The sequence below is a fragment of the Schistocerca cancellata genome, chromosome 10, assembly GCF_023864275.1.
Source record: "Schistocerca cancellata isolate TAMUIC-IGC-003103 chromosome 10, iqSchCanc2.1, whole genome shotgun sequence".
NCBI lineage: Eukaryota > Metazoa > Arthropoda > Insecta > Orthoptera > Acrididae > Schistocerca > Schistocerca cancellata.
The window spans coordinates 134,207,487-134,232,837 of record NC_064635.1 but is presented as its reverse complement, the minus strand read 5'-3'; the positions used below and the strand labels follow the sequence as shown (position 1 = coordinate 134,232,837).

At 43.9% G+C, this 25,351-nt stretch overlaps 1 protein-coding gene across 1 annotated transcript in view; it reads right to left on the bottom strand.

Moving 5' to 3' along the window:
* LOC126106596 (atypical kinase COQ8B, mitochondrial) overlaps positions 1–25,351 on the bottom strand; it is a 155,281-nt gene that overhangs the window by 42,452 nt on the left and 87,478 nt on the right. Inside the window, exons 8-9 of the mRNA XM_049912940.1 lie at positions 16,469–16,609; positions 6,597–6,799 (exon numbers count right to left, since the gene is read on the bottom strand). Of these exons, the coding sequence (XP_049768897.1) occupies positions 6,597–6,799; positions 16,469–16,609 (344 nt within the window). The remainder of the gene's footprint in view (positions 1–6,596; positions 6,800–16,468; positions 16,610–25,351) is intronic.

Below are 25,351 nucleotides of genomic sequence, written 5' to 3'. Positions count from 1 at the left end.
GGATGTAGGTTGCAGTAGGTACTGGGAGATGAAGAAACTTGCACAGGATAGGGTTGCATGGAGAGCTGCATCAAGCCAGTCTCGGGACTGAGGACCAAAACAACAACAACAACAACAACAACAACAACAACAGGTATTTAGTTGAATTTACGGCTTTTAGATTAGACTGATTTATCCTGTAACCAAAGTTTAATGAGTTCCTTTTAGCATTCATGTGGATGGCCTCACACTTTTCGTTATTTAGGGTCAACTGCCACTTTTCGCACCATTCAGATATTTTTTCTAAATCGTTTTGCAGTTTGTTTTGATCTTCTGATGACTTTATTAGTCAATAAACGACAGAGTCATCTGCAAACAACCGAAGACGGCTGCTCAGATTGTCTCTCAAATTGTTTATATAGATAAGAAACAGCAAAGGGCCTATAACACTACCTTGGGGAACACCTGAAGTCAATTCTATTTTACTCGATGACTTTCTGTCAATTAGTACGAACTGTGACCTCTCTGACAGGAAATTGCAAATCCAGTCACATAACTGTGACGATATTCCACAAGCACGCAATTTTACGACGAGATGCTTATGTGGTACAGTGTCAAAAGCCTTCCAGAAATCCAAGATTACGAAATCAATCTGAAATCCCTTGTCAATAGCACTCAGCACTTCATGTGAATAAAGAGCTAGTTGTGTTTCACAGGAACGATGTTTTCTAAAACCATGTTGACTGTGTGTCAATAGACCATATCCTTCAAGATAATTCATAATGTTCGAACACAATACATGTTCTAAAATCCTGCTGCATATCGACGTTAATGACATGGGCCTGTAATTTAGTGGATTATTCCTTACCTTTCTTCAATATTGGTGTGACCTGTGCAACTTTCCAGTCTTTGGATACGGATCTTTCATTGAGCGAACAGTTGTATATGATTGTTAAGTATGGAGCTAATGCATCAGCATATTCCGAAAGGAACCTAATTGGTATACAGTCTGGACCAAAAGACTTGCTTTTATTAAGTGATTTGAGTTGCTTCACTACTCTGAGGATATTTACTTCTACGTTACTCAAGTTGGCAGCTGTTCTCAATTCAAATTCTGGAATATTTACTTAGTTTCCTTCTGTGAAGGCATTTCGGAAGGCTGTGTTTAGTAAATCTGCTTTGGCAGCACTGTCTTCGATAGTATCTCCATTGTTATCACGCAGAGAAGGAATTGATTGTTTCTTGCCGCTAACATACTTCACATACGACCAGAATCTCTTTGAAACTGTTATAGGCATCTCGCATTGAACTCCACAATAAGTTTCGAACTTCTGTAAAGGATCGCCAATCTTGGGTATTTTGCATCTGTTTAAATTTGGCATGTTTGTTTCGTTGTTTCTGCAACAGTGTTCTAACCCGTGTTGTGTACCGAGGAGGATCAGCTCCATCGTTTGTTAGTTTATTTGCTATAAACCTCTCAATTGCTGCCGATACTATTTCTTTGAATTTAAGCCACATCTGGTCTACACTTATAATATTAATTTGGAATGAGTGGAGATCGTGTCTCAGGAAGGTTTCAAGTGAATTTTTATCTGCTTTTTTGAACAGGTATATTTTTTGCTTATTTTTCGAGGATTTGGGGATTACAATATTCAATCTCGCTACAACAACCCTGTGTTCACTAATCCATGTAGCGGTTTTGACGCTGGTTATTAACTCAGGATTATTTGTTGCTAAGAGGTCAAGTGTGTTTTCACAACTGTTTACTATTCGCTGGGCTCATGAACTAACTGCTTGAAATAATTTTCAGAGAATGCGTTTAGCACAATTTCAGACGATATTTTAAGTGTACCTCCGGAATAAAAACATGTATTTTTGCCAACATATCGAGGGTAAATTAAAGTCGCCACCAACTATTATCGTATGAGTCAGGTACGTGTTTGAAATCAAATGCTTGTTTTCTTTGAACCTTTCAGCAACTGTATCATCTGAACTGGGAGGTCGGTAAAAGGAACCAATTATTATTTTATTCTGGTTGCCAACAATGACCTCTGCCTATACTAACCCACAGGAAGTATCTACTTCAATTTCACGACAAGTTAAACTACTTGTGAAAGCAACAAACACTCCAACGCCAACCGCGTTTAGCCTATCTTTTCGGAACATCGTTTGGTTCTTCGGAAAAATTTTGGCTGAGCTTATACCTTGCTTTAGCCAGCTTTCAGTGCCTATAACAATTTGAGCATCAGTGCTTTGTATTAGTGCTTGGAGCTCTGGTACTTTCCCAACACAGCTATGACAATTTACAACTGTTATACCAATGGTTCCTGTATCTACGTTTTTCCTGTGTTCAGCCTGCGCCCTTTGTGACTGAAGCCCTTCTTGTGTTTTCCCGAGACCCTCTAACCTAAAAAACTGCCCAGTCTACGCCACACAGCCCCTGCTACCCGTGTAGCCGCCTCCTGTGCATAGTGGATACCTGACCTATTCAGCAGAACCCAAAACCCAACCAACCTTTGGCGCAAGTCAAGGAATCTGCAGCCCACACAGTCGCAGAACCATCTGAGCCTCTGATTCAGATCCTCTACTCGGCTCTGTACCAGAGGTCTGCAATCAGTCCTCTTGACAATGCTGCAAATGGTCAGCTCTGCTTTCATCTTGCAAGCAAGACTGGCAGCCTTTACCACTTCTGTTAGCCGCTTGAAACCAGAGAGAATCTCTTCTGATAGAAAGCGACACACATTATTGGTACCGATGTGAGTGACCACCTGCAGTTGGCTGCACCCTGTGCTCCTCACGGCATCCGGGAGGACCCTTTCCACATCTGGAATGACTCCACTCGGTATGCACACGGAGTGCACATTGGGTTTTTTACCCTACTTGTCAGCCAGGTCCCTAAGGGGGCCCCCTAACGTGCCTAACGCTGGAGCTCCCAACTACCAATAGTCCCACCCTCTACGATTGCCCGGATCTTGCAGGCTGAGTGGTTTCCTCTGAAACAGGACAGATGACAGCATCCGGCTCAGCGACAGTGGCAGCCACAGACAGCACCTGGAATCTGTTTGTCAGACAAACTGGGGAGGTCTTACGTGCGGCCGCCTAGGAAGTCTTTTGCCACCTGCTGCGCCCTGGGGTGACCTCCTACTTGACCGCAGGTGAGGGGTCAGCCTCAGTGCAAGCAGTAACTGGGTCGCCCACCAGTGAGGACCGATTGGAGGACTCTGACGCGCTGGACATCCATTGGATCACCACGGCTGGCCCACAACAGTGATGCCCATCCACTGCAGCCTCAAGCTGTGTAACCGAAGCTATCACAGCCTGAAGCTGAGAGCGAAGTGTCACCAACTCAGCTCGCATCTGCACACAACAATCGCAGTCTCTGCCCATACCAAAGACAGTGGAAAACTAAACTATGCACATAAATGGACTATCAGCACATGCTGCGCAAATCTAATGTAGACCCTGATGAAAACGCACGAACTGTGTCTAGTAATACACAGATATTCAAGAACCTAACTACTGAAGCACTCAGGTGAAACTAAATAATTTGCCCCGATAAGGAACTTGTAATATGTCACAAAATCAGTTTACTTTGTGACACAAATGCGAGAACAGTGGCTATTAGATTTTAAATTTACCTGCAGAAACTCAAGAAGCACACAGATGATCTAATAAAATTCACTCCTGGTTAGGAACACGTAAAAGTCACAAAAGCTGTTTACTTATCTGTCACTGCGTCAGTCGCGGTCGGCTACTACTGCCTGACTGATTCTAATATCAATGAATCTAAATTAGAATTGATTAACTCACATAAATAACGGGATGTAATAATTTGTAGTTACATGAAACAGAATAATCAGGTCAGAGAGGGGCAGAATGAATGGTCACAGGATTTTTTGACCTGTGAGAGACACTGAAGAAACTGAGCTGACAGACACTTGAAGATAGATGCAAACCATTCTGAGAAAGCCTATTTACAAAGTTTTCTAGAAATAAACCAGAACCCCTTACATACTGTGCCCCCACCCCTAACCTCCTCATACGGATCACAAATATAAAGTTACAGTGTGGAGAGAGGTATTTAACCCATCATATTTCCAGCATCCCATACGTATGCTGGAGTGGTAGAATGTGAAGTACTCTCAGCCATGTACTTCACAGTAGTTTGCATTGGTTTTTCTCAGTGGTTTAATGGTCCCAATGTGCATTTTTCTAATGTTTAAGGTTCTCATTGGAACATATGTGGCAGCAAGTGGTGAGTAAAAGGTTATCACTTCACAGGATTCACCAAGAATGCAACCGCTTGCCACTGCCCATTTGGTAGAGTGGACGAGATGCTACTACTACAGAGGGATCTTGCTAGGATGTGTAACTCTCCCTTGCAAATAAGAAATCTGTAACATGTAGGTAGTTAATAAGTAATAGCCATCTTCAAACAATGGAAAATCCAGGACTGAACGTAACAACATTATGAAAAGGAAAACTGCCACTCACCATATAGTGGAAATACTGAGTCACAGATAGGCCCAACAAAAAGACTGTCACAAATAAATAAGCTTTCGGCCAGCAAGGGCTTCATCAAAAATACCCCCCCCCCCAACCCGACACACACACACACACACACACACACACACACACACACACACACACACACACAAAAATGACCTACCCCACTCTCTGGCAACTGAAGCCACACCGGCCAAAAGCTTATTGGTGACAGTCTTTTTGTAGTACCTATCTGCAACTTGGCATCTCCACTATATGGTGAGTAGCTACTTTCCTTCTGATAATACAGTTATAGCCATCTTCAATAATTAGGGCTGTTTACATCCAACTGCTGTCGGAGTTCCACTACACCAAACGGTATTTATGTTCCAAGTAAGATAGGTTTTAAATTCCCTAAGAAAAAGCTAAGAGTGGAGTAGTAGTTTTTGCATAGTTGTGAGATTCTACTATTATCAGAATAAACAGGATGGGAATGCAAGTAATTTGATGAGCTACTGGAATACTTGTAAGACTCTACAGTATACATATTACACAAAATAACTTGTTCCTCTTCTAGCTGCAGCCTATCACTCATCGCTGAAGCAATGCAAGTGTTCCGAACAACTGCAAATGCATTCAGGTCATTGTCATTTTGTAAGAATCTCACCTGACTCTACATAACAACAGACCCACATTGATGGTGTGCCTGTTGCAACATTATGAGACTTTTATGCTCACCTATTATCACTCAAAATATTCTGTGTAGGAAATGCCAAAGCATCCCCAAACAGCAGTTCTGTGAAGATTTGTTCACTCTGTTTGATGTGGAATGCAGTGGATAGTGGTGCCTACCTGTGCTGATGATATGGTCTACATTTTCACTTCATGATCAAAATTCAAGTTTACAGAAGACCAGGCTAGGTTTCTGAGTGGGTTGAGTACTTCCTAGCAGACAGCCCTCGACAGATAATCATTATTCAGGAGAGATCACCAGAAGTGAATGTGACTTTGGGCAGGAACAGGAACATTACAGTGCCATTAGTGTTAACAACACTATGTGAGAGTATCATGTCCTGTAAGTTTCATTTTTAAGTTTACTTTCAGTTTAAATAAATTTATTAAGAAGGAACATTAGCTGAATTGACCACTGACAACAATAAGTACAATAATAATAATAATAATAATAATAATAATAATAATAATAATGACAAGTGCCATCATGGTCGGGGACGACGCTTGAACCCTATGCCCGCCCACAATGGTAATGACACTGCTAGCCAACTGGAAAAGGATTTAAATCCGAATAGAGGTGTTTTGCAGGATATGCTTCCTGCAACCACCCTAGAAGGAAAACAAAGACAGAGGATGAGATGGTCAGATGAAGTTAATCGACACCTCATGTTCTGTTATTACCAAGCAACAAACCTAGGAACCAACACAACTGGATACAGATCACAAGTATACACAACATTTATTACCAGATACCCGGAATTAAAATTTTTAACAGAACAACGACTAGCTGATCAGATCCGTGTAATAATCAAAAATAACAGGATACCCCAGTCAGAATTAGAAAACATCAAACAACAAGTACAACAAATAATAATGATAATAATAAAGAAATTCCTTGGGTTCTGCAGTGAAAGATATAACACGCAGTTATTTCTCTAGTCCAGATATCTTGTACTTCCCTGTCTCTTGAAAAAAATAATGGCATCAAAGAAACTGTTTGTGCTTTACCACTGATGGACACTCTAAATGGATTTCTTAACTTTCTTCCACACCACCTCCAACTTCTTCAGTTTCCTGATCACTTATCATTCTGACATTCCACTGTGATTTTCCCTTATTATGACTTATGAGCTTTTCCCTCCCATGCAGTCATTGCTTTATTTTCTAGTTAATTACTGAACTGCCCCATTAACTTAGAACACTTCTCTTTTTTGCCAGACATCAGAATCATTAGTTTTGAAGGTTAGTCTGTCAATTTCTTACTCATCAGTAAGCCTGTCACACTACAGCAAATGGATGGCTAATTTCTGTCTACATTTGTTTAAAGATACATTACAGTCTGACTTTTATTAACAGCCTATGGAGGCACACAGTGGCATTTCATTTATCAAACTGCTTACTTTGTTGGTATTTGGGTTGAAGAAGAAATTTGACCAGTTGGGGTCTGTCTGCATGTAACGGAAGGTAAACAATTCATGCAAACAGAGTTTCATGATGAGCTGACAAATGTGGTTGCGGGTTTCCTGATCCATATGGCAGCACTTATCCACTGGAATTCCATCTACCAGTTCAGAAGTCAGTATCTTAGCAGTACTAAGTTCATCTGAAAAAAAAAAAAAAAGGGATTCATTCTTATTGGAAAAGAAACTTTACATATTATTCAAGAAAACATAAAATGTGCTGATGGTGTGAAACATTCTAATATTAGCATGCAAAAATAGTATAAAAGTTACAACAAATTCAAAGATTAGCTGCATTTTCTATGGCACCAAGTAACTTTTTAAAAAAAAACATGCAGTAATAGTACAATGACCCATGCTTCCATGCACAACAAAAACCATCTTAACGCTTTGTACTACCACTACCATTGACATGGCCACCACATCACTTGTGTTTCTCTGTATCAGCACATGCGCATGACATATTAAATTAAATACAACAGTCAATGTTCTTCAGAGAATACATCATTAGATGAAGAATGCAATCATCATCAGATTTTGCTACAGACGGTTGCCACCCCATGAGAAGCACCAGAAAAAGAGCACAACCAAATTATTCAGCAACTCGTCAGCCAGTCTGGTGTGCCAATAGAAAACATCAAAAGGAAAACTGAAGTTTTAAATTCTGTAGTTAACAAAAAATCATTCAGGTAAAATGATCATACAAACACGTCACCTTTTGACTTAGAAATAGGCTTCCCTGGCATAGTAAAGCAGTTGTAATAGTTAAAAACAAATAAGTCACCATGTCCATATGGAATCTCAAACTGGCTTTGACCCCACATTTAGCTTGCATTAATCATGAACCTGTCACACAGTGGAAAGTTGCAAGTGATTGAAAAAAAAGTGAAGATGACTCCTATATGTAAGAAAGATAAAAGAATGGACCCATAAAATAACAGATCAATATCCACATCAGTTTGCTGCCGAATTTTTGAGCATATTCTAAGTTCAAATATAATAAGTTCCCTTAAGTGGAGATGCTGAGTCGTGATAGGCACAACAAAAAGATTCACACAATTATAGCTTTCATCCACACACACACACACACACACACACACACACACACACCCTGCAGTCTCAGATAACTGAAACGGCACTGCAAGCAGCAGTGATGGGAGTGGCAACTGAGTGGCGGGTGGGGGGCGGGGGGGTGGGGGGGGGTAAGGAGGAGGCTGGGGTGAAGAGGGGGAGGGATAATATGGTGAGGGTTGCAGACAGTGAAGTGCTGCAGTTTAGATGGAGGACAGGAGACAAGGTGCGGACGGGGAAGGGGGGGGGGGGGGGGAGACTGTGTGTGGCGGTGAAATGACAGTTGTATAGTGCTGGAATGGGAACAGGGAGGAGGCTGGATGGGTGAGGACAGTGACTAACAAAGGTTGAGGCCAGGAGGGTTACGGGAACGTAGGATGCATAACTGGGCGGTCCACTTGTTTTTTGGCCACTGTTTGTCGGTGGACATTCATGCGGACAGTCAGCTTGTTGGTTATCATGCCTACATAGAATGCAGCACAGTGGTAGTAGCTTAGTTTGTAAATCACATGACTGGATTCACAGGTAACCCTGCCTTTCACGGGTAGGTGATGTTAGTGACTGGACTGGAGTAGGTGGTGGTAGAAGGATGTATGTGACAGATCTTGTATCTAGGTCTATTATAGGGGTATGAGCCATGAGGTAAGGGATTGGGAGCAAGGGTTGTGTCAGGATGGACAAGTATATTGTGTAAGTTCAGTGGATGGTGGAATACCACTGTAGAAGGGGTGGGAAGGATAATGGGCAGGATATTTCTCATTTTAGGGCATGACGAGAGAATTTAATTCAGTTGTTCCAGTCCCAGATGATACTGAGTTATGAGGGGAATACTCCTCTGTGGCCGGACTGTGGGTCTTCGGGAGGTGGTGGGAGACTGGAAAAATAAGGCACGGGAAATTTGTTTTAGTACAAGGTTGGGAGGATAATTATGGTCAGTGAAGGCTTCAGTGGATCCTCAGTATATTCTGAGAGGGACTGCTCATCACTGCAGATGCAGCGACCACGAGTAACTAGGCTGTACGGAAGGGACTTCTTGGAATGGAATGGGTGGCAGCTGTAGAAGTGGAGGTATTGCTGGCGGTTAGTAGGTTTGATATGGATGGAGGTACTGATGTAGCCATCTCTGAGCTGGAGGTCAACATCTAGGAAGGTGGCTTTTTGGGTTGAGTAGGACCAGGTGAAGCAAATGGGGGAGAAGGGAGAAGATGTAGAGAGTCTGGAGGAATGTAGATAGGGCGTCCTCCCCTTCAATCCAGATAGCAAATATGTCATCAATGAATCTGAACCAGGTGAGGGGATTAGGATTCTGGTTTTATTTTTCCTTTACACGACCCATGAATAGGTTGGCATAGGATGGTGTAATGAGGGTGCCCATAGCCGTACCCCGGATTTGTTTGTAGGTAATGCCTTCAAAGGAGAAGTAATTGTGGGTGAGGATATAGTTGGTCATGGCAACTAGGAAGGAGGTTGTTGGTTTGGAATCTACAGGGCATCTGGAAAGGTAGTGTTCAATAGCATTAAGGTCATGGGCATTAGGAACGTTCATGTACAGGGAGGTGGTATCAATAGTGACAAGCAGGGTACCTTGTGGTAAAAGGACAGGAAATGTGGAGAGTCAGTGGAGGAAATGGTTGGATTGTTTTATATAGGAGGATAGGTTCCAGGTAATAGGTTGAAGGTGTTGGTCCACAAGAGCAGAGATTCTCTCAGTGGGGGCACAGTAACCGGCCACAATGGGGCATCCTAGGTGGTTGTGTTTATGGACTTTACGAAGCACGAAGCAGGTGGGAGTGCGGGGAGTGGTAGGGGTAAGTAGAGAGATGGACTCAGGGGAGAGGTTCTGGGATGGGTCTAAGGATTTGAGTAGCGACTGGAGATCCTGCTGGAATTATCTGACAGCTGACAGAGTCATTCTGCCAGGTAATCCTTGTGGTTCAAAACAACGGTGGTGGAGCCGTTGTCTGCAGGTAGGATTATAAGGTTGGGATCAGTTTTTAGATGGTGGACTGTGGTTCTATCTGCGGATGTAAGGTTAGTTTGCATGTTGAGGGATTTGGGGAATGATTGTGAGGCAAGGTTCAAGGTTAAGAAACTCTGGAAAGTTAACAGTGGGTAGTTTGGAGGCAGTGGGGGTGGATCACGGTTGGATAGAGGAGTCAACTGAGTTAGGCAAGGTTTAATATTGGTCTTTGGTTGAGTCTGATTGGTCGGGTTTGTGGTGAAAAGGTGTTTCCACTGTAGGGACCGGAAGAAGGAGAGAAGGTCTTTAACAAGTTTTGCATGATTGAATTTGGGAGTGGGGCAAAAGGTGAGGCCTTTGGAAAGGACTGATATTTCTGTGGGACTAAGGCTTCTGGAGGAAATGTTCATGGCTGTGTTGCAGGTCTGTTTAGGTTCTGGGTTCTGTGTGGTGGTGGGAGTGAGTTTTGGAGGGTGGGGTAAGTGTTGTAGGTCAGCTACGTGGGGATGTGGGGGAGGTTCGGAGGTTGTTGTAGAGGTAGTGGACAGTGGTACTCTGTGACGGGAATAGGAAGTGAGCAGGATGGAGAGGTTTTTGAGGTGGTGTTGAGCATGTTGCTCAAGCTCCTGCTGGGTAAGAGTTTCAATGTGTACTATACTGTTACAATCCATCCTGGATTTTTCCATTGTTGGATAAGTTCCGTTACGATAGAAAAGCTTCTATTTACAAATCAACAAAGAGTTGGGATGCATTATTCATGTAAAACTCAGCTTGCCCTTTTCTTACACCTGAAAACCATGGGCAGACTCTATATACCTAGATTTCCAGAAAGCATCTGAAACAGTACCACACTGGAGACAATTAACAAAAGTCTGAGCATGCAGAATAGGTTCTTGGATGTGAAAGTGGACTGAAGTATTTTTAAATAACAGAACCCAGTATGTTGTCCTGGATGTCAACTGTTCATAGGAGACAAAATTATCATCAAGAGTGCCCTGGAAAATGTTATAGGATTGCTCTTTTCTCTACATATAGCTCAATGATGTGATAGCCAGATGGAAATGGAAATGTTGTGTGGCTAGGGCCTCCCGTCGGGTAGACCGTTTGCCTGGTGCAGGTCTTTCGATTTGACGCCACTTCGGCGACCTGTGCGTCGATGGGGATGAAATGATGATGATTAGGACAACACAACACCCAGTCCCTGAGCGGAGAAAATTTCCGACCCAGCCGGGAATCGAACCCGGGCCCTTAGGATTGACAGTCTGTCACGCTGACTACTCAGCTACCGGGGCGGACATAGCCAGATGAGCAGAACTCATTGACTGTTTTCTGACAATGCTGGAATGCATGGGGAAGTGTCACCTTTGAGTGGCTGTAGAACAATACAGGATGACTTGAATGGAATTTCTATTTGGTGTGATGAATGGCAGCTCACTCAGAATGCAGAAAAATGCAGATTAATGTAACTGAATAGGAAAAACAACCCTGTAATTATCAAATATTGTGTTTGTGATGCTTTGATTAACATAGTCACATATATTAAATACGTAGGTGTAATGTTGCAAATAAAAATGGAACAATCACATAAGATTTGTTGTAGGCAAGGTGAACAGTGGACTTGGGTTTACTTGGGGAATTCTAGAGAAATGTAGCTCATCTATAAAGGAGACTCATTCTTGAGGTCAGTTTATGGGAAGACATCAAAGCAATTCAGAAGCAAGCTGCTAGAATCGTTACTGCTAGGTTCAATCAACACACGAGTATAATGGAAATGCTATGTGAATTCAAATGGCAATCCCTGCCAGGGAGAACCCAATCCTTTCATGAAACACTGCCAACAATATACATGAAAACACTGTTTGGCCTTCTACAGTGGCATGACTACCACTATGTTATTAGTTAGGGTGAATGAACACCACATAGTCTCCTGCTGCAGAACAGGCTCTACAACACTACAGTCATGACCCTGGTGTCTGTTTCACCACATGTGCCATCTGGATTCTTCCCCCAGACACCAGTTTCTCAGAACTTTGCAGGTAGGAACAGATGTTAAAATTTGTCCCTGTTTCTCACCACCCACCCGGCCTTAATTTTCATTAATTATTTTCTTTAATTTCCTCTGGCTCAACATTTTTCCCAGTAACTATTCATTTGTTGATTCCCTTTTAAGTTTTCTATATCTTTTATTTTCTGACCTATCTATTTTTCTCCATCTCCCCACCTTGTTACATCTACCATGTATAATGCACCTAGTTTTCCACTATTATCTCATGTATGATATTTTGTCAGTAATGTCTGTCTCGCTTATTACCCTATCTTCCACCTCTATGCTCTCAGGTATTGAAATCTCATCTGGTGCAGTCCCCATCAACTAGCCTTTTGTTCTCATCCCATCCAGTAAGTCTCTCCCGACCCAGGTTTCTGGCCGACTTTTCTGAGCTTTCCTCATTTCCTAAGCCTCCCCAGTCCTTTTCATTCACCCCTCTTCCTTCCCCTTCACCTCTTCTGCCAGAAGAATGAGTCAATGACTCTGAATATCTGCACATTTCTTTAACCTTTGTATGCGATTTCTCCTCCTGCACTTGCTGAGTAGTTTTTTTTTTTTTTAAATCTCTCCAGTTATATATTCAAAAATTTATCATTTTCATTACAATATTTTCTTTGAAATATACCACTATAATCGAGTAAATATTAAGCTGCTAATAGCAGATAACCAACAGCTGCATAGGAATTCTGATGAAGCAGCAGCTTTTCCTCAAAGTAGCAGCTTTCTTACCCATTTATTCTATTACATTTAGAAGGCGTAAGTGTGAATAGCACCAAACAATGAAGTTATTGTTTATTTTTAATGCAGTATAAATATTAAGTTTCTATGATTTCATGGTCTTTTGTTAACGTATTCCTTGGCTCATTTCACAGCCCTGAAGGCTCTCAGTCTTGATGGGACCTATAGAACATGATGAATGAATGTCGAATTTGTCGTCTTAACTTGTGCAGGATCCTTAGTTGTGTCATGTAGATGTGACTGTCCTAGATGCAGTCTCACTATTTAAAAACAACCATAACTGAATAAATTCAAAATGTTAGTGACACAACTACTACATGATTTTCAAGTACCTGCCAGTTTTGTCTTGGTTGTGAAAAACAGCTACATGAAAATAATGCAGCATCTCACTATATTGACCCAAAGTGACAGTCACTGTTACCCATTCCTTGTTTCTTCAACATAAAAGAGCTTGTGAGTCAACATGGTTAAGCTACAGACTGTACCACCAAGTGCACTTCTCCAGTGCCTTGCAGTTTCTTGCTGAAGATGATCCAATTGATTCTAAGTTTCTAATTCATCAGAGTGTCCTAACCAAAATAAAACATCAGAACTTCCCCTGCACAACTTTGAAATAGTCGATACGTTTATATTTTTATTACAAGAGCACAATACCACTTTTAATTGACAGTCCTAGATTTTCGAATAGAACCTCTTAATATGTGTTTTTAGTGAGGAATGTGGTACACCATAATTTTCATTGCATTGTTGTACATTTATAATTGTATCTTGATTTACAACTTTTACTAATCATTTTTTAACATGCTCTGAAGTAATATACAGAGTGATTATAATTAAACTTTAAAACCACCGTAGAAATAACACCACATGTCAGAATGACGTCAAATTATAATGGAATATTATCGGAGAAGGGGGAAAAACGTATGCCAGAGGAAAAAATAAATAGTTACAAAATGCAGCATTAGATGGCACTGTAAGCATCATAATTTAATAGTGGTCGACTACAAATGACAAATGAATCATACAACAATGCCTAAGGTTTACGTCTGATGTTAAAGAAACTGTACCACTAGTGTGCATGGGTGTACAGTTGTGATACTGTTAGTTACGTAAGCCCATCTATCACGGCAAAGTCATATCACATAAGATGGGAAAAATTGGTTTTTAATTGTCCTGATGCCAAAAACAGCATTAAATGCATCAATCACATTAGTTTTTAATCGTCCTGAGGTAAAAAACGGCATAAAATGCATCAATTGGAATCACATCAGATTATTAAGTTCCATGTGACTGGCACGAAACATGTTCAGTATGGTGTCCATCACTTTCTGCAAAAAGTTGAAATCAAGAAACAGCATGTTCCACAACTGATCGAAGTGTTTCCGGGGCCACGTTCAGAATGTGTTGTGCAATGCATCCCTTCAGTGTAACTAAGTTTTCAATTGGATCTCTGAACACAACATCTTTCAGATAGCTCCGCAGCCAGAAGTCACACAGATTAAGATCAGATGATTGTGACATCCAGGCTGTAGGGAAATGGCGGCTGACAATTCTAGCATTTCCAAAATGGCGCTTCAGCAGCTGCTTAACTGGATTTTCAATGTGTGGAAGTGTGCCCTCTTGCATACAAATAATCCCATCCGCACATCCACGCTGTTGGAGAGCTGGAATGACGTGGTTATGTAAAAGACATTCATAGCGCTCACCACTGACGGTACAGGTAACAGGACCGGAATCACCTATCTCCTCGAAAAAATGTGGCCCTATGATAAATGATGCTGTAAACCCGCACCACACAGTGACCATTTCAGGATGAAGTGGTACTGGTTGATTTGTGAGTGGATTTTCCATTGCCCATATTTGACAATTGACATATCCTGTCACATGAAAGTGGGCTTTGTCTGAACACAAAATCTTCCACGGCCAATCTTTGTCCACTTCCATGCAAGCAAGACATTCTAAAGCAAAGGTCTCTCTTGCTGGCAGGTAGACAGGAAGCAACTTGGGCACATGGGTAATGTTGAATGGATACAAAAGGATGTTTCATAGAATTTTACACACCATGCTCATGTGTATGTCCAATGTTCAGGCAATTCTCCACACACTACAAGTTTGCACATCACCACTTTTCTCCTCTTGCATTGCTATGGCCACTGCTTCCACTGATGTCGAATCAATTCGTTTCCTCCTTCTACCAGGTTGCACATTAAAAGAACCCATCTTTTTGAATTTCTGAATCATATTCTCCACACCCACAGTAGTCATCAGACCAACGTCTTTTTTCAAACCTTTCAGTGTCCGGAGCTTCTGCAGAGCGACGTGTGCACCAACTTCAATGGGTTGTGTGCATGACATGTGTATTCATTTACATATTCCGACACATACAGTGCCATCTATTGATCAATTTTCACACTATTTTTTTCTTCTGCCATACATTTTCCCCCCCTTCTCCTATATAATATTCCCTTGCAATTTGACGCCATTCTACAGCGTTTTGAAAGTTTAACTTTAATTATAATCACCCTTTATAACCTACAACAGAAAATTATTTTAATGAAATTAATGAACATGTCTTCTATAATGACACAACTGAATGCTCAAAATGTAAACATTCAACATGTGGGTAGTCTTCTATATAACTTGAAATATTGTCTTTTGTATGCAATGATTCAATTTTAGCATTAGAGTCACTATTACTGTAGAGAACTAAAATACTCAATTCAATTTAATGACATTTAATTATCTAAACATCCACAGTCGAAACTAACTATTTTATGAAATTTGGCACAGGTAAGCTTTCCATTCTACAAAACAAATTACTTTAAATATGTTATTGCATCTATTGAATTTGTTGCCACATTTAAATCAATTTCAACAAAACTTTCTTCACTGTAAATCATAAGGAATTATAATTAGAATAATAATGTAAAAAGTGTTATGTGTTGATTGTCAATAAACTATAATAGCCTACATTAGGTTAAGAGTTCAGTTATTAAAATTAGTGGCAGTTGTTAAGGAGTCATTAAGTTGCTGTATAAAGATGATGTTATAAGTTAATAACAGTATATTATAAGCAAAAATTAATACTAAATGAAGCAAATATGAAACATGGATGCCAGCAATTATTTGAAAAATATAAATTCCATTTCCACGTCAAGAATATAAAAGGATCCAAAAATAAAGCCATGGGCTTTCTCGGTGAAGGAGAATGGTGAATGACGATAATCAAATATTGTCATCAGTATTGTTTCTGATAGTTAATACACGGAATTAATATTTCTTTTCCTCTTCTACAACTTAAAAAACTTGCAACACACTCATTTACTCATTGAGGAGAGTGCAATTTATACCAGAAATTTGAGTAAAAAAAACTGCACTTTGAGTACTAAAGGATGAAGTAGTCTGCACATCAAGATCCATTAAAAGTGCTGCCAATATCACACTGCTGCCAGCAGAGATTTTCAAAAGATTCATGTTTGTATTAATCTCTATCTTATGTTTATCCTGCACAGTCTAGACTCAATACAGGAATTAAGACAGTTTGGAAAACATTAATAGTATAAGAGGAGGAAACAAACTGTGACAAAAACAATAAATTAATTTACTTTGTAAAGGTCTCCTTTGCTGAGCACTGCACATTCCTAAGTACTGGTATTACAATCCCAATACTTAAGACTGATTCTCATCCCATAAGGTAATTCTCCCCTAACCTGCAGTTTTGGGTGACTTTACCGAAATCTACCCCTTTTCCTAGACCTCTCCAGTCCTTTTCCTTCACCCCTCTTCCTTCCCCTTCAACCCTTCTGCCTGAAGGAGGAGCCACTGACTCCGAAAGCTTGCCAATTACAACCATCTTTTTTATGTGTGTTCTACAGCTGCTAATTATATAATTTTGTTAAAAACTGATTGTTTTCATTGTTGCAGTAGATCACAATACTTAACCGTACATGACAAACAGTTCTAAACAATTTCTGCCAATATTGCAGCACAACTTACCAATTATTTTAGGCACATAGTAGTCTGGGTATGGAGTCAGTAATTTGTGGAACTTTCGAGTACATTCTGCCTCGCGAATGTAGTCTACCTCCCATGCAAGCTCTCGTTTTGCTACTTCAACTACATTGTCAATGAAGAACCCTAAAACAACAATTGTAATTAAATGAAAAACTGTGCAAAAGGAATGACATTTGCAAATGATGTCTACCAACTAAAACAGGTGGTTACTTTGAATTTAAAGATAACAGAAAAGTATCTATTGAAACATTTTAACTGACATGAAAGTATATATATCAACAGCGAAAACACACCAACAAGAAAATACTTTCTCTGTCTCATTACCATCATAGACTGGCATTTTTTAGTAACACATGTAGTTTGCCTTTTACTTATATTCACAAAGTTAATTTTCTGCTGTTGCTCTAGTGAATTGATTCTGCCTGAGTATCTCTCAGCATTATTATTTCGCTAAAGCACTTTAAAGACTCCATGAATAATTATAAATAAAGCAATACATTTTGGATGTTCTACACTATTGTTTTTTTTTTTTTTTTGTTAATTTCTTTTTGGCTTACAAGCCACCATCATAATGACTATTGTCATCTAAAATGGGTACAGCATTCACGAACAACACTAAAGATGTAACACAGAACAGAAGTCACACACTAGAAAGATACAGAAAATTTTTTAGGGTAAGTGCTGTATTAGAAATGCCATTAGATAAAGAATCAGAAATAATTTCAACTAAAGTTACTAAATACCCAGATTTTGCTATATTACACCATAACGTTCAGTCACTCACAAATAAAGCTTTCATGTTGGAAGCACTACTCCAGTAGGCACTAAACATAGACATAATTTGCATTACTGAACATTGGCTACGAAATGACGAAGTAAAATTAACCTCAATCTCAGGATATAGGTTAGCAAGTCGTTTTAGCCGAGAGTTTTCCAAACATGGTGACTCTGCTACCTTTGTGAAAGAACAAATAAAGTTATGTGATGTCAGTAAAAGTTATATTGACTCAACTGAAAAAGACTTTGAACTTTCCATTACCAACCTGCCAGAGCTTAATTCCATAGTTATTAACATATATAGAGCACCAAGTGGAAACCTGTCAGTCTTCATGAATAAACTAGAAGTTCTGCTGAACAGGATCAGTACACTAAATATGAAGATAGTGCTTTGTGGGGATTTCAGTATTGATTTTTCAAAAGACAGCAGCACCAGAGATACTTTGATAAATATGAGCAACACATTCAATATGATCCCCACAATACACTGCCCAACAAGATTAACAGAATTCACAAAATCCATTATTGACCAAATATTCATCTCAGAAACAACTTATAGGTTCACAAGCCGAGTACTGAGCATGGGTTATAGTGATCATGAGGCATAGCTGCTGTGTATAGAAATGCCAACAAGTAGTAGCAGTTCCAGAAAAGTAGTTGAAAGAAGAACCTTTTCTGAAGATAACATTAGAATTTTTAATCTCTTACTGGCGAAGGAAAACTGGGAAAGCATCGCCACTCAGAACAATGTTGATAGCATGTACATGAGTTTTCAGAGCATCTTTCTTCACTATTTTAATGTAGCATTTCCAAAAGTGGTAAAAACAGTAAAACCTAACAATAACAAGCAATGGGTAACTAAAGGCATAAAAATTTCCAGTGAGAGAAACAGATTTCTGCAGTACTCTTGTAATAAATATAGAGTAACCCAAGAATTTGCAGATTATTCAAAAGCCTACAAAAGAATCTATGGTAGAGTAGTCAAAGAGGAAAAAATTATGTGGAATGACAATTTGATAAGAAAATCATCTAACAAAATGAGATCCACGTGGAGAGTTATAAAGAAAGAAACTTGTAGTTCAGCGCCAAAGAAAAAGTATGTATCATTAACACTAGGAGGCTCAAAAGTCACAGACCCAAATTCAGTTGTGGAAAAATTCAATGAATACTTCACCTCACTAGCTGAAGACCTCATTCAAGTACACTGTCAAGGATCAGTACCAAGTTTCTCCAGCAAGTCAGTGGTCTTGACTGCTTCTATGTATGTGTATGAAACAAACCCCAATTAAATTATAAGTAAAATTAAATCATTAAGCAATAAAATGTCAAGTGGTTTTGATGAAGTACCTGATTTCATATTAAAGGATGTGCTCATCACATAGCAAACCCCTTGGCAAAAATTTTCAACCTCTCTTTACAAACTGGTGTATTTCCAGATATTTTTAAAATAGCAAAAGTTTCACCACTGCTAAAAAAAGGTTCTTCTGAAAAAATATCAAACTACTGACCTTTGTCACAGTTAAGTTCCTTCTCAAAAATTCTAGAAAAACTCTTCTATGACAGGCTTTTAATTTTCATAAATAAATATGCACCTCTTACAGTACAACAACATGTTTTTAGAAAGTCTAAATCGACACAGACAGCAATTTTCGAATTCTTAGACTGCATTTTAAAATCCCTTGATCAGCATAAATTAGCTGCAGGTACTTTTCTAGATCTATCAAAAGCCTTCGACGTCCTGGACCATATCATTCTGCTCGAAAAATTAGAAAGACAAGGAGTAAGAGGTGTAGCACATAGCTGGTTGTGTTCATACTTAAAAAACTGCAGGCAGAAAGTATCACTTCAGTATGAATTCAACAACATGAATAAAACAAGAAACAACTCCTTTCTTTCTAGGGAATTACCAATAAAATATGGTGTACCACAGGGCTCATTCTTAGGTCAACTACTCTTCTTGATTTATGTGGACAACTTAGTTGAATATATGAGTCCCACAAAAACTATCCTGTTTGCTGATGGCACCAGCACATTGCTCACTGGATCCAGTCCAGAAACTTTGTGGTCCACAGCAGAAAGTTCTATGAAAAGACTTTCTGAGTGGTTCACAAAAAACAAAGTCATTATGAATACTGAAAAAACTGTGTGTGTCGATTTTCATTTAATTCCTCCAACTAATCAAATGTCTATTCAAGCCCAATTAAAAAATGATCCCCTAGAAAACTTAAGTGTCACAAAATTCTTGGGTCTTTGTGTTCAGCAAGACTTAAAGTGGGATACACATATAAATAACTCGTGTAGAAAGCTATCATCTGTGTGCTATGGCCTAAGAATTTTAAAGGCTACAACAAGCAAAACAACAGTACTGCAAGCAGTTCCACTCACTAATCCGATATGGGATCATTTTCTGAGGATACTCAACTCAAAGTGTAAAGGTTTTTAGAATGCAAAAGAGAGCTATAAGAATAATTTGTGGCCTTAAAAATATGGAGACCTGCAAATCCCATTTTACTGGGCTTGGTGTTCTAAATGTTCCAAGTTTATTCATTTATGAAACTATCTTGTTCACTAGGGACTACCTCCTGAAAACAGGCAAACTGCTACAGAACAAAAATGTACACAACTATAGTACCAGAAGGGAATAAAATATACATCAAAAATATCACAGAACAACCACCTATCTGAGGAGCATAATTAACATTCGTGTAATACTACACAATAAGATACCAGAGGAAATAAAAAATACAACTCATTCAATATTTAAAGCTAAACTAAAGGCATTTCTAATAAAGCACTGTTTCTGTTCTGTCAGAGAATTTCTGAATAAGTAACAAAATTAATTGTAATAGGTACCTAATTTTAATTTGCCTACTATTTTGCTAATACTATGTATTATTGTTAACTTATCTTTGACCTGTCCAATATCAATTGTACAATTTGTGCTATATGATAAAACTGGACCAATAAAAAATCTATCAATCAATCAATTTAGAGGTAGGTGTGAACACAAAGTAAATGTCATCTTTGACAGTGCAGCAGCAATTCAATTAAAAATGTTGAAGTTAAACAGCAGACAAATATTAAGAGAACAAGGCAAAAAAACATTGTTGCTAATCCTTTAAACAGTGTGTAAGTACCAATTGAAATTAAATTAAATTAACAATCGCAATAAAATAAAATTGATACGAGTATTGCACAATAGCTTGATGAGGCATTGCATATGGAAGGTAATAGAGTAACAGAGGAAATAATAAGAAATGACAACCATATCTAATTTAGCATATGTATCCTGCTATAATCATCAGTTCTATCTCTATTTGGGGAATGAAACCCACTATCTTGGAGAAAGCATAAACCATTTTCATTTGTTCTTTCACTGCATGACAGTATAAGGGAAAGGGACAAAAGGTAAAAGCACCAGAGAGGTGGTTTTGATGATAAGACTGATGATGAAAGCAAGGCTTAAGGTAAATCAAGAGATGTTCATACACTGTGTCAATCTAGAAAAAACATTTGACAATGTAAAATAGTGCAAGAAGTCTGAAATTCTGAGAAAAATAGGTATAAGCTATAGGTACAGAGCCCAGAATGAATAAGAATGGAAGATCAACAGCAAAGTGCTCAGATTAGAAATGTTGTAAGGTAGGGATGAAATCTTTCACCCCTGCTGTTCAATCTGCATATCAAAGTAACAATGACAGAAATAAAAGAAATGGGAATGAAATTCAAGGTGAAAATATATCAATGATAAGATTCATTGACAACATTGCTATCCCCAATGAAGGTGAAAAAGAATTACAGGATCTGCTGAATAGAATAAACAGTCTAATAAGTACAGAAGCAGGATTAAGAGTAAACTGGAAACTGGAGAGAGACAGAAGCAATGGTGATTAGAAGAAACAAGATTAAAGAAGACGAAGGTTAGGAATTGTGCAACCTTTAAGAAAAATTTCATGACAGGCAAAGCAAGGGGGACAGAAAAGGCAGACTAGCACTGTATACGAGGGCTCTGAGAACCAAAGAAGTCTACTAGTATCAAACACAGGCCTTAATTTGAGCAGAGAGGAGGCATGAAGGGGCGAGGGGGAGTGGGAGTGGGGGAGGCAAGGAGACGGGCAGTTGTGGGGAGGAGGGGGTGCAGGGTGGAGGGCACCAGGGGGAGAGGGGGGCGGAGACCGAGAGGAGGGGGAGAGGGCGGCGGGGGGGGGAGAGGGCGGCGCGGGGGGGGGGAGAGGGCGGCGCGGGGGGGAGAGGGCGGCGCGGGGGGGAGAGGGCGGCGCGGGGGGGAGAGGGCGGCGCGGGGGGGGAGAGGGCGGCGCGGGGGGGGGGGAGAGGGCGGCGCGGGGGGGAGAGGGCGGCGCGGGGGGGGAGTGGGCGGCGCGGGGGGGGAGAGGGCGGCGCGGGGGGGGAGAGGGCGGCGCGGGGGGGGAGAGGTAGGCGCGGGGGGGGAGAGGGCGGCGCGGGGGGGGAGAGGGCGGCGCAGGGGGGGAGAGGGCGGCGCAGGGGGGGAGAGGGCGGCGCAGGGGGGGAGAGGGCGGCGCAGGGGGGGAGAGGGCGGCGCAGGGGGGGAGAGGGCGGCGCAGGGGGGGAGAGGGCGGCGCAGGGGGGGAGAGGGCGGCGCAGGGGGGGAGAGGGCGGCGCAGGGGGGGAGAGGGCGGCGCAGGGGGGGAGAGGGCGGCGCAGGGGGGGAGAGGGCGGCGCAGGGGGGGAGAGGGCGGCGCAGGGGGGGAGAGGGCGGCGCAGGGGGGGAGAGGGCGGCGCAGGGGGGGAGAGGGCGGCGCAGGGGGGGAGAGGGCGGCGCAGGGGGGGAGAGGGCGGCGCAGGGGGGGAGAGGGCGGCGCAGGGGGGGAGAGGGCGGCGCAGGGGGGGAGAGGGCGGCGCAGGGGGGGAGAGGGCGGCGCAGGGGGGGAGATGGCGGCGCAGGGGGGGAGATGGCGGCGCAGGGGGGGAGAGGGCGGCGCAGGGGGGGAGAGGGCGGCGCAGGGGGGGAGAGGGCGGCGCAGGGGGGGAGAGGGCGGCGCAGGGGGGGAGAGGGCGGCGCAGGGGGGGAGAGGGCGGCGCAGGGGGGGAGAGGGCGGCGCAGGGGGGGAGAGGGCGGCGCAGGGGGGGAGAGGGCGGCGCAGGGGGGGAGAGGGCGGCGCAGGGGGGGAGAGGGCGGCGCAGGGGGGGAGAGGGCGGCGCAGGGGGGGGAGAGGGCGGCGCAGGGGGGGAGAGGGCGGCGCAGGGGGGGGAGAGGGCGGCGCAGGGGGGGGAGAGGGCGGCGCAGGGGGGGGAGAGGGCGGCGCAGGGGGGGGAGAGGGCGGCGCAGGGGGGGAGAGGGCGGCGCAGGGGGGGGAGAGGGCGGCGCAGGGGGGGAGAGGGCGGCGCAGGGGGGGGGAGAGGGCGGCGCAGGGGGGGGGGAGAGGGCGGCGCAGGGGGGGGGGGAGAGGGCGGCGCAGGGGGGAGAGGGCGGCGCAGGGGGGGAGAGGGCGGCGCAGGGGGGGAGAGGGCGGCGCAGGGGGGGAGAGGGCGGCGCAGGGGGGGGAGAGGGCGGCGCAGGGGGGGGAGAGGGCGGCGCAGGGGGGGAGAGGGCGGCGCAGGGGGGGAGAGGGCGGCGCAGGGGGGGAGAGGGCGGCGCAGGGGGGGAGAGGGCGGCGCAGGGGGGGGAGAGGGACACGCAGGGGGGGGAGAGGGACACGCAGGGGGGGGAGAGGGACACGCAGGGGGGGGAGAGGGACACGCAGGGGGGGGAGAGGGACACGCAGGGGGGGGAGAGGGACACGCAGGGGGGAGAGGGACACGCAGGGGGGAGAGGGACACGCAGGGGGGAGAGGGACACGCAGGGGGGAGAGGGACACGCAGGGGGGAGAGGGACACGCAGGGGGGAGAGGGACACGCAGGGGGGGAGAGGGACACGCAGGGGGGAGAGGGACACGCAGGGGGGGAGAGGGACACGCAGGGGGGGAGAGGGACACGCAGGGGGGGGGAGAGGGACACGCAGGGGGGGAGAGGGACACGCAGGGGGGGGGAGAGGGACACGCAGGGGGGGGAGAGGGACACGCAGGGGGGGAGAGGGACACGCAGGGGGGGGAGAGGGACACGCAGGGGGGGAGAGGGACACGCAGGGGGGGGAGAGGGACACGCAGGGGGGGAGAGGGACACGCAGGGGGGGGGAGAGGGACACGCAGGGGGGGGAGACGGACACGCAGGGGGGGGAGAGGGACACGCAGGGGGGGGGAGAGGGACACGCAGGGGGGGGAGAGGGACACGCAGGGGGGGGAGAGGGACACGCAGGGGGGGAGAGGGACACGCAGGGGGGAGAGGGACACGCAGGGGGGAGAGGGACACGCAGGGGGGGAGAGAGGGACACGCAGGGGGGAGAGAGGGACACGCAGGGGGGAGAGAGGGACACGCAGGGGGGGGAGAGGGACACGCAGGGGGGAGAGGGACACGCAGGGGGGAGAGGGACACGCAGGGGGGAGAGGGACACGCAGGGGGGAGAGGGACACGCAGGGGGGAGAGGGACACGCAGGGGGGAGAGGGACACGCAGGGGGAGAGGGACACGCAGGGGGAGAGGGACACGCAGGGGGAGAGGGACACGCAGGGGGAGAGGGCCACGCAGGGGGGAGAGGGCCACGCAGGGGGGAGAGGGACACGCAGGGGGAGAGGGACACGGAGGGGGAGAGGGACACGGAGGGGGAGAGGGACACGGAGGGGGAGAGGGACACGGAGGGGGAGAGGGACACGGAGGGGGAGAGGGACACGGAGGGGGAGAGGGACACGGAGGGGGAGAGGGACACGGAGGGGGAGAGGGACACGGAGGGGGAGAGGGACACGGAGGGGGAGAGGGACACGGAGGGGGAGAGGGACACGGAGGGGGAGAGGGACATGGAGGGGGAGAGGGACATGGAGGGGGAGAGGGACATGGAGAGGGAGGAGAGGCATAGGGAGAGGGAGGGGGAATGCACAAAACCTTACATGCACAGAAGTGTTGTAAGAAGATTGCACTCTACCAGGATGTCAGCCCCCATCTGCAAAGGGTCTCATTACGCAAGATGAAGCAATGGGCCAAAGTGTGTCTGACATAGAAATGGTGGTCTCTGGCTGAGATGAATACGAGAAACACCACAAAGTCATGATCCGCTTGATGGCAGGCTGTTTGTCATAGGTAGGAGCAGCCCACGATCAAGTTATTTCTTGAGCTTTTCAGCACAGCAGCTCATGTGGCTGATTTCGTCTTTTCTTATAATAAAACCACACACCCTGCTATCACTTTAAAGAGATCATGGCCACTTGGCTACTGGTTGGAGTACATGACATATTTACCTGCCCTCAACAACAGAAAATGCTCAACCATGTCACAAGACTTGAAGACCACTCCATTGCTAGTACTGAAGTCCCCACACCTATGTTTATTACCTAAAGCACAACTGTATGGAGTATGAAATTAAATCTGTGACTACATTGGCAGTTTCTTGGGAGGAAGGACACAGCATGTTGTCTCAGATGGATAGTCACTGACAGAACTAACTTCAGGGAAGTGTGTTAGGACCCTACGGTCGAGACAATGTAAGAAGATCCCTGACACCTCGAAGCACAGTTGCCAGCTTTCAACTGTGAAGCACAGACAGCTGCAGGCAAAAACAATAGCTTCTATAGGGGCTGTGACAACACTCAGTTGTTGAATTAAATGAGTGACGCTGCTGTGCCCAATCCACTGCTACTGTCAGGGATCAACTTGTGCCAAGTCAACTGTAGTTGTTCATTTTGTAATTTCCTGACCTGATGCATTTATCTATTGTGGGATAATATCTGAAAAAGCTGCACAATTATTCACTGAGTTCTTGACAAGATTTCAGAGTGGTGCAAAGATTAGCAACTTGCTTTAAATGTTCAGAAAAGTAAGCTTGTAAACTTTACAAAATGAGAAAACATAGTATCATATGACTCAAGTATCAACACATCACAAATGGTATCAGTCAACTCGTATAAATATCTGGCTGTAACATTTTGTAAGGATATGAAATGGAACACTAATAGAGGCTGTCATACATGAAGCAGGGCAGATTTTAGTTCATTGGTAAGATACTAGAAAAATCCTATCAATC